Source organism: Dunckerocampus dactyliophorus, chromosome 7, assembly GCF_027744805.1.
Source record: "Dunckerocampus dactyliophorus isolate RoL2022-P2 chromosome 7, RoL_Ddac_1.1, whole genome shotgun sequence".
Taxonomy (NCBI): Eukaryota; Metazoa; Chordata; class Actinopteri; order Syngnathiformes; family Syngnathidae; genus Dunckerocampus; species Dunckerocampus dactyliophorus.
The window spans coordinates 23,423,307-23,433,870 of record NC_072825.1 but is presented as its reverse complement, the minus strand read 5'-3'; the positions used below and the strand labels follow the sequence as shown (position 1 = coordinate 23,433,870).

Here is a 10,564-nt window from a genome sequence, read left to right as displayed (position 1 = left end):
ACTAGTAATACTATTACATATATACTATTAAATTTCATTTTTATTCAAATTATGTAAATTATGATAGTTGCTCAATACAGTCAACTGAGTTTTTAATCCCTCTAACCCTCTAGATAAAATACAAATATGCCCCTTTACTATACATCAGGTCTGGAATACATTTTATACTGTAGTAATTTTATATATAGGACACATCTTTTACAAACTCCCTTGTCTGTGTGCTCCAAAAACTAATTTTATTCATATGGTTTCTTCGCGGGCTCAATCAAATTGGACATCACCGTTTGAAAAGACAAATTGGAAAAACTGAAGCTTATGTAATCAGAAGCTTTCAGTCAGGGGTGTCCAAAGTGCATCATGGGGGCTCTTTGAGGGCTGCAACACATTTTTTTTAATGGCCCTTGGCATGGTTGGAAAATAATATTAAGATTGGAGCCACACTGGAAAAATAAAAGGCTCCAGAGGAAAAAGTTGTAATGTTACTGTAATACTATATTTATATTTATATTCAATATACATTGTTTTCTTTAAAATATATTTAAATACTTAGCATATCTTGGCATACATTACAGATGAATTTTATATGATTACTATGACCAAAATTATCAATACTTTTATTATCGATACTGATCAATTTCGATGAAAACATGTTCACATCGCGACTGTTGTCTTTATAGACCCCAAATATTATTAAAAAATATAAAAAATTATTTGCCAATAAAACTGTATACTGCTTTAATACAATTTTGGATTTTTTTAAAACATGTGTTGAAAAACTAGGAAAAAGGCAAAAAATGTCAAAGTTCTTAAACATTCTTAAATTTTTCTGTGAAGAAACGTCAGGATACCAGTTTTAATTTTAATATAATATTCTTTGGGTTGACGTGACCATACACGAGACACCACAAGAGGGAAGCATCGCAGCATTTATTTGAGCTTAGGGAGCACAGTCTGAACCATGTTGCACCATGATGCAGGTGTAGACAGAGGTACACCAGATGAGGTGAAAATATGGATATTTTGCTACAGCAACTCATGTTTGCATCATTCACACAGTTTTAATATATCATAATCATTGGTGTTTAAAAAAGTAACATTCAGTAAGGATTGGTTGATGTTCAGAGCTCCTTACAAACTATACATTTTATAATATGCAACAAATAAAATGATGACAGTACCACAGATAAGGCATCAGGTATGTGTAGAATAAATACTAGATGTTAATCAATGGCATATCAAGGCTACTATATCTGAGGTAGAGATTGTCTCTGATAAGATGAGCTCCCGCTTAATATTTTTTAATGAGACACTTGTTATGAGGTGAACAGGCCATCCTTTTCACATTTCTCCAAATATGGGCTTAAATACAGCAATATTCTCGCATGTTCACACAACTTATAGAAGCACTTGTTAAGGCAATAACAACAATACAGAAAGTCGGCATTGAATGTGGATGTTTAGACTGAATGCGTTGAAGCTGTAGTTCAGGTCACCACAATGTGGGGAAATCTATGTGGGCAAAGCCTGGATCTCTCCTCAAGTCCCAGTATGTGTTGTTGCTCACCCACGTATCAGCCTTTGACTTTCTAAAGGATGCAACAAGAGAGAGAGAAAAACGGAGCATCATAAACTAAAGGAAGACATTTTCATCCAGCTTTTTGCACTTGTGTATCTAATACACTGGGAGAGGGTATAACACTATTGAAGATGATGCAATATAATCATCTTTAATCCCACACAGCATAGGCAAACTACTGTATACAAAGGCTACCTGAAGAATTTTGGTTGATGTGTGATGCTGCTCTCCTCAAGGACTCGCCTTCTCTCTCTCTGCAGCTGTTCAATCCTTTGCTTCTGCTCCTCAGCAGCCTCTAACTTTCCCTCCTCCAGCAGTCTGGACGTGCAGCACATACACATACAAATACAGAAAACATCGCTGCAAATGCAAAGCAATAAAAAACAACTTTGCATCAAATTTGTAGATGGCTGAGCATTGATTTTTCTGATGGGCTGTTTACATGCTAAATAGTCTCCAAATAAATTCAAGTGCTATCTTTTTACTGGGTTACCCTTGTTGCTATGGATCAGTAATGCACTGCCAGAATCAACAGCACATGGCTATTATCATTTGATCATTCACATTTTTGCACACAGGATTAAGATGGAAGTTCTATTTTAGTGTGCCCTAAATTTTGACTATTGAAGGTACAAACCTTATACAAGTTCTAAAATTAGCTTCAAGAAATGTACTAGTGAAGTTACTATTTTTAGCCATTGCGTCTACCTCAGAGGTTTGATCAGTTGCGCGGAGTGCAGTGTCAAGAGCACACAACTGAGGTCGACACAATTTTAAGCGTTGAAAGCTAATCACTGCAAAAATAACCCACAAAACAAAACCTGCTTCTAAAGAGTGGAAGCTCTGAGGCTAAATACAATTCGCTGCCAGTCCACATACAATTGTTGTTATTGGTTTTTAAGCAATTTCCCTGAGGAAATCATGTTTTAAGTAACATTATAACTAGAGCTGCTGGATATTGGCATTCTTACCAATATCCATTTGTCCAGCAGTATTGTCCAACCCGTCATGACTGATACCAAAATTGGCAGCAGCTCTTCCTAACTAATGTCAGGTCATATCTTGTGTAATTCTATTACTATGATGCCACTGGATATATTTCACTAATAAAAACTGTTTGTGGAAAATAAGACAAATACAGCAATATGCAATACAAGTTATAGAAAAAGTGCCATATTCATTTTAAACACTTTGTCTCAACAAAATAGTATAATAATATTAAAAAAATTATGACTAATAGTTAACTATTATGACATGTTCTCCGACTATCAACATCACCGATACAACTGGGAAAGCTGCACATTTCTATGTGGCACAAATATCCAAATCTGAACACAGTGAAGTGCAAAGTATGAAACTCTGGACTAATACAATAATTGAAAATGTAAACTGTTTAGTTTCTTTCAGTACTGCCTGTCACTCCTTATTATTTTGCTGCGTGTGTTTCCAAGTGATTCCTTACTCCCCCCTTGTGTAACCAGCACTTCACAGTCATTGCAAATTGCGTTTTTACTAGGGATGCTACGATCGATCAGCCGCCGATTAGTATCAGCCGAGATCCATGAAAAACACGTGATCGGCATATGCCGATAAATGCCTTTTAAAGCTGACCTCAAAAGCCGATCGGCGTGCGGCCGCAAATCCTACACGTTTGCTGTGACACGTAGGGTTGCCAACAAGGGACACACTTTGTCCCGTATTGCCGCGAGAATCAACACTATTTTGTAAAACCTCAATGGCTTCAGTTTGACAGCTTGACACATGCTGTGCCAATCAATGCCAGTGTGTTTGATCACTCCCCTATCAAACCTATTGCAGTTGGACTTTCCTTGCATCTTTGTTTACACGCTTTGCCTAGCTGCCACGGGCGGCTGTCACTAGCTATAGTTATCTGCCTAGCTCCTTGTCATCGGACTCCAAATGTGACTTTTTGCCACAGTGACATTTTTTTTAAACAAAGAAGCAATGTGGTTAGTTCAGAGCGTTTTTGTTCCACGGGGAAGTGGATATCACGTTCATGGGGTACGTACTAACTTTTTCAAGTGCCACTGAACAATTTTGCTCTCTTGTTGTCATTATACTAATTATGTCTTCTCCTCAAAACACTATTTGTGTGTCGTCGTTTAATAAACATAAAAACATACACTAAGTGTGTCCAGCCTTATGATGGTGATACTATTACAGGGGTCTCCTTTGAGTAGCTCACAAAGAAAATTTGCTTCAACTCTTTAGTAGTTTTTTTTATTATAACTGTTCAGTTTAGACTTTATGCCTTTATATAATGACAAATGAGCACTAAAAAGCATAAAGACGATGGTGACACTGTTGAAGTTGACATCTGCTTGGTAAATAAAGTAGAGTACAATTTAAATGTTGACAGTCATAAATAAAACACTAATAGTTGACAGCTCTAAAAGTGATGAAAGTGCAACCTGGACACTGAATTTATTCTGTTTTAAGTTAAGCAGGATAGATTTCTATTTAATAAAGATATTTATTTGTATTATTTTATTCAGTTAATTTTGTTATGTTAAACTAAAAAATTAATTATGAAACCATTTATTTCTCATGTATTCATATTACTCCAAAACTTGCATCAAATTGAATTCAGGTTTGTGTGAAATAGTACAAAAATCATTTCACAGAAAAAAAAACAACAAAAAACTATCTGGCCAAAAGTTTGTTTTTGAATAAAAACCTATTTGCCTGTCTAAACTTCTGTGACGTGTCTCACGTATCTCAAGTACGGTGGCCAACAGGGGCAAACGCCCGTACTAATGTCAGACCTCAGGGACATTCATCTTTAAGGATATGAGCGGAAAGCTCAGAAGAAGGTATGAAAAGGTACAATTTTCTTTATGTCTTTCATGTACACACTGCAGGTCAATTCCCTTTTTTTTTTGCTCACATGTGACCTCGGGACCACACAGTGGCCTAGTGGTTAGCATGTTGGCCACACAGTCAGTAGATCGGGAAGATCTGGGTTCGACTCTCCATTTGGGCATTTCTGTATGGAGTTTGCATGTTCTCCCTGGGTTTTCTCCAGGTACTCCAGCTTCCTCCCACATTCAAAAAATATACATGCTAGGTTATTTGGAGACTCTAAATTGTCCATAGGTATGAAAGCAAGTGTGAATGGTTGTTTGTCTGTATGTGCCTCTTGCCCAACGTCAGCTGGGAGAGGCTCCAGCATACCCCCACAACCCTTGTGAGGACAAGTCATGTCAGTGTGAACAATACAATTAATTTTTTTTCAAATGCAACCCATGCCTCTTTTGTACATAGATATAAATCCGATATGTATCCGATGCTACTACAGTCTGAACGGTCAGATTGCATATAGACCTTTAAGTCATCAAAACATGTGCTTTGCCATGCGAGAGTTAGGGAAAGGTACTCGCAGGTGTAGGCAAAAGTTCTTCTTGTCAGCTGAAAATTATTTTAAAAATCTGTGTCAGTGAAGCGGCTCATGTCAATGTCCCACCATTCCTGACTCCCATTCGTTGTTGACACGCTCCTCGGAACAGACGTGGCAGCAAGTTCCCCACAAACTGCCATCGCCACAAGTCTTGCCCTCTTTCTCCTTAATGTCCTAAGCAAAATACTTTGGTTAAGAAAATGCTGACTCCAGTTGCACAAAATTGCTACAAATGCACCAGGACTGAGACTGAGATGTTGTGTTTTGTACTTTATGTGTCTTCCCGAAGACACTGCGCTCACATTCATAAGTCACATTTTTACGACTACATAAAAGATCGGACTCGAACGAAAAAGTCAGAATTGGGAATTATACCCTGCAGTGTGAACGTAGTGTTTGATAAACACTTGACCATACAAACTGGTTGCTCTATAATACTATAAAATATTGCGTCTTATATTTTTAAGATGGATATTCGAAAGGTCTGGTGCTCCTGGAAGCCTTGCTAAATTCCATTTTATTCCGTGAACTTGCAATATTTCTGTCATGCATGTGGTTTTGGGGATTGTGTGTATATTAGGCATTTGCAGCATTTTTTTAAAAATTTGTTCTTGATCCTGCAGCGTTTATGTGATCTCAGCATTTATAATTTGCAATATTTTTCCATTGCATTTGTTATCTGGTGTTTGTGTGTTTTTTTGGTTTTGGTTCATTTCTGTCTATGGACATTGCTGCGCATTTGCCCCTGTCAGCCACCGTACACACGTTTAAAACATGGTTGACAAGCGACAAAGCATGTGGTGAAGCTGGAAAAAAGGATTGGGACACTACCAGAGTCTTGCTGCTTGGAATGCGAGTCTACTATTTTACTCAACGCTTTTGGTCCGTCTTTTCAATTTGTGTTGCAAAAAAGCAAAAGCAAACGACATACAGAATGAATCCAATGAGGTATGCGAAAGATTCACATTGTGAATTCCACCATGCATCCTTCAGTAATTGTTTCTTACTCCTACTTTTAGACATTAATAGGTGTATTTTTCTCTCTCACCTTTGGTCCACACGCAGTCTGGTGTCAGTTGGCGGTAACAGCAGTTTTAGAGATGTGTCCAGCTCGTTGAGTTCAATGGCAAACTTTGTGAAACCGTAGTACTGCTCGTGGTCGAGTGGTATTGCATCTGCATATAGAAGCATCAGACATTACTAACTGTGGATGAAATGCTTTGGAATAAAATGAAGTGGTCATACTTGCTCTCCAGACGCATGTGGCTGACGGCGGTTCCCCACAGAAAACCGCCTCGTGCCACTTCCCGAAGAGCCTATGGATGACGTTCCCCTTCTGATCCGTGATGGTTCCTTCCACCTCGTTGGCACTTGAGTTCCATTTAGCCTGTGAAAAAGATTGGAGAACATCCATCATCATGCAGGAACATCATTTAGAACGGTTCTTCATCAAGATGAATAAATCACTTTTCCTTGACTCGCCAACCTGCACGGCTTTCAGAGACCTTTCAAATGAGAATTGTTTAAGCAATTAACCTTCTCGGCTGAGGAAAGGCTTCCATACATCAAACCTCGGCTTCTTACTGGCGTCCAGGTGAAGAACATTGACTGTGTGCAAAGGTCATTGAGTAATAAACGCCCTAATATGACAGTGAGTCCTTATAAATTGCATGATATATGTGGAGACACAAACATCTCACAAATGACAGAAAAAGACACTTGTTTAAGTTTGTATATTAAACATAAGTATAAGTCTATACTGTCAAGTGCACATACAGTGTTTTGCAAAAGCACTAGCTTAGTTAATTGAATTTCCTTTTTCACAGCACTCATTTCTGATTCATGCATTCAAATGTGTGAGTGATTTGCAGGCTTGGCCCACCTTAACAAAAGTAATCTTGCACTGGCAGGCATCGCTGTTTGAGTTTCTGATAGATATCTCGCCATAGTGCTCAATCCAGCGCTGTCCGCTCAGGATGTTGTGAATGCAGGACGTCACCTTGTTCCACTCATAGTGGTCTCCAAACCTGCAGATGTAAAGGCAAATCATCAAAATAAAGTTCAGTGTGATACTTGTGCTGAGGATTAGAGTACAAACCTACCCAGGCAGAGTTACATGCGTGCTGCCGACAGGAACAATCTCCATCGACTTCCCCCAAAACTTGTTCTTACACCTCACGTCTGTAAAATAAAAACAAATTAAAATGGACTATTTTAAACCCAACACAGAAGTATGCTGTAGCACCCACCTTGCCAGAAGATGAAGTTTTTAGACTCTGCATGGCAAGCTGAGATTGGTGGATGATGGCTAACCTACAAATGTAAATAAAATGCATTCAACAGCTTTGTAAAACAAAATGAATTCATTGCATTATTATGTCGTGAATAAAATTGCTGATATAGCCATACCTGCTCTGCAACAAACCGGAAACCTTTATCTGGCCGGTCACATTCATAAGTTTCTCCCAAGACTGGGTTGAAAGGTTTCCCGCCAGTTCTGTAGTAGCTGGATGCGTAACCTGATATGACAAATGTAGCCATGTAGACCTACACGCACACACACACACATACACAAAGAAAACAACACTGTTAACTGCACTTGGTGATGCCAAGAATCAATTATAGCCTCAATTTAAGGGTTTTATAATTACCAGAGCGAGCAAGATAACTTTCAATTAAAATGACTAATGTAATGAGCAATTGTTTTTTTCTTCAGGGCGCCACCTACAGTTGTGAAGTGATTAAGTTGTAAGCCGCTGCAGTAAATACAAACACTGGTAATAAGTTAAACAAGTTAAGCCAATGATTGGTTCAACACTACTAATACAGCGGCTTCGCAATTTAGTATTCCCTACTCTGTATATTCGCAGATTTTTAAAAAGCTAAGATACATATATTTTTAAAATTATTTTTGATTCATGGGAAAACATGTCCATTTGCACTTTTTCTCTCTGAAAATATGTATTTTCATAGAAGACTGATCTTGCTCATCCTAAATTGATAATAACTTGTAAATAACAATAATGCATGGCAAAACACCGGCTAGCCGCTTTAGAGGGGGATAGAGGCGGCGCCACTGGAGACGGAAGCACGGCCATTCTGGTAGCCTGACGACCAGTCTAAATGCTTAAAATGCATTTAATAAGTGTGCGAGGTATATCATAGGGCTTATGGTGTCAAAAATAGGCATTTTCACGCACGTGTCTATTATTTATTTACGGGAGGGTCATGGATCGTAACACCAACAATATAGACAAATGTATTCCCTTCTGAGATGTACAGTTCTGTGTTTTCAACCTTGTCGGACCACTTTAAGAATAGTCCCTTTTCTGTTCCAGAATGTCTATGAGTCAGTGTAAAATGCAATGTCCATAAATGCATGGTTAGACGATTTTGGTGAGGAAAAACTTTGACCGTAACTCCATCAAATATATTTGGGATCAACTAGAAGAAAGATGGGGCCGCACGGTGGCTAGCAACACAGTAACAGTCTGGAGATGGGAAGACCTGGGTTCGATACTCCCTTGGGCATTTCTGTGTGGAGTTTGCATGTTCTCCTCGCGCGTGGGTTTTCTCCGGTTACATGCAGGTTAGGTTAATTGGCAACTCTAAATTGTCCATAGGTATGAATGTGAGTGTGAATGGTTGTTTGTCTATATGTGCCTTGCAATTAGCACATATAGACAATTGACTGGTGACCGGGCGGGTGTACCCCGCCTGTCGCCCGAAGTCAGCTGGGATAGGCTCCAGCATGCCCCCGCGACACTAAAAGAGGAGAAGCCGTATAGAAAATGGATGGATGTATTGAAGAGAGATTATGGTCCAGCATCAGCGACCTCTGACTTAACAAATATTCTGAGTGAATGGATACAAATTCATACAGACACACTCCAAAATCTTGAGGAAAGTCTTCCCAGAGTACTGGTAGTTGTAACAGCTGCAAACAAAGCACCAACTATGGTAATTTCCAGGCGTATAAGCTGATACTTTTTCCTCAAGCGGAGAACCCTGCGGCTTACGCAGTGACGCGGCTAAATTATTGTCACGTTCTAATCTTGCGACATCCCGTTTGCTTCAGAACAGTCATTTTGCGCTCCATGAACCACACACAATCATCATGAAAAACACACAAAACAATGCATACGATGTAGCTTTCAAGTTAAAGGCGATCGTTTAAGCAACTTTTGCTCAAGTCCGCCAGTGGATCTTGACAGCAAGATTACGAAAGGCTAGACTACTGCATGATGAAGAGGACAGCACAAGCTCAAACCTCACAAAAGTGAAACTGAGAGCGACAACGAAAGAGAGGTAGAGACTGAAAATGTGTGACGAAGGAGTTATGAGGCTGTTCAATTTCCACACCGAAGAAGACAACTTTAGTAGTTTTAGTGAGGAAGAAGGAAGATGAAGACAGCAGGGGTGTCACGAGACACTCGATTCACGAGATGATACACAAGATATGACGAGATTTTAACATTAGTTTTCAGAAAAGTACAATAAAAACGTACTATATATGACAATATAATGCAATCTATTAATTTAATTTCTACTACGTCACATTCTTCTGCACTGTGTGGATGCTAGTGGCTTTGCCTCCACCAAAAAGACTATATGACTGACAGAAGAGCTCACTCCCTCCATTCATGCCGTTGTTCTATGGAACATATGCTCCAAGGTGCTGAAAACAATGCACACAGTGAATCCTCTTCCTGCTTGTTTGGAGGCGGGAGACGAGGAAAACAGACACGCATGCACATGGCAATATATTGAGGGCGACAAAATTATCACGTTCATTTTAATTTACTGTATGATAAATGTATTATTGTCCCAGGCCTTGTGCCCACGAGACATTTACCTTCTGAACCAGAAATCTTGTCACATTTTAATGTCGCAAGCTCTTGGGACATGAGATCTTGTGACACCCCTAGAAGACAGCGATCAACGACTTTTCTGATAGGCTACTGTTCAACCAGTCATATTACACACACTGTTCGGCGCTGTTGAGAAAAAAGTGTTTATTTAATTTAAAGTTAAAAGCTTTCTGTGTAAGATTTTTCTGTGTACTAAATATCCCATGCTACAATGTGGTAGACAGTACAATATATGTACAAATCTTTTTTTCTCTGTAGATTTTGTGGCTGCGGCTTATATTCAGGTGAGCTTAATAGTCCGGAAATGACAGTAAATTTTCATAACCTGTGGGTGCATCATGTGAGTAAATACTTGTGTTTATCTTTTTAGTCCGTGTTACAACATTCAATGCTAAAGTAAGTATAGTAGCACAAGCTAGTGCACCATCACAATTATCTGATGTTTTAAAGGTCAAATTAATAACATGCAACAATCACAGACACATTTCTGGGTTTTCCTGTTCACCAAAGACATTGTGTTGGTCTGAAAACCACAAATATTGGAAAATATTTTTTAAAAACCCTCACATACTGGGCCACTTAAGAATATGTACTTACTTACTCATACAGTCTGATTATTTCCTCCCGCTTCTCTTCCAAAACCAATGTTGTAAATCCGACCTTGCATAAACAGCCGTGTAAATCAGCAGAATAGCTCAG

At 38.8% G+C, this 10,564-nt stretch overlaps 1 protein-coding gene across 4 annotated transcripts in view; it reads right to left on the bottom strand.

The window, feature by feature from the left end:
* Positions 1–940: 940 nt before the first annotated feature.
* osbpl3b (oxysterol binding protein-like 3b) overlaps positions 941–10,564 on the bottom strand; it is a 64,807-nt gene continuing 55,183 nt past the window's right edge. For 3 of the 4 annotated variants that reach the window (XM_054781911.1, XM_054781914.1, XM_054781915.1), the window contains 8 exons: positions 7,404–7,541; positions 7,244–7,307; positions 7,097–7,175; positions 6,877–7,021; positions 6,240–6,381; positions 6,043–6,169; positions 1,772–1,936; positions 941–1,586 (listed from right to left, as the gene is read on the bottom strand). In XM_054781911.1, the coding sequence (XP_054637886.1) occupies positions 1,490–1,586; positions 1,772–1,936; positions 6,043–6,169; positions 6,240–6,381; positions 6,877–7,021; positions 7,097–7,175; positions 7,244–7,307; positions 7,404–7,541 (957 nt within the window). In that variant the 3' untranslated portion in view covers positions 941–1,489. The remainder of the gene's footprint in view (positions 1,587–1,771; positions 1,937–6,042; positions 6,170–6,239; positions 6,382–6,876; positions 7,022–7,096; positions 7,176–7,243; positions 7,308–7,403; positions 7,542–10,564) is intronic. The other variant, XM_054781913.1, reaches the window with a different exon arrangement.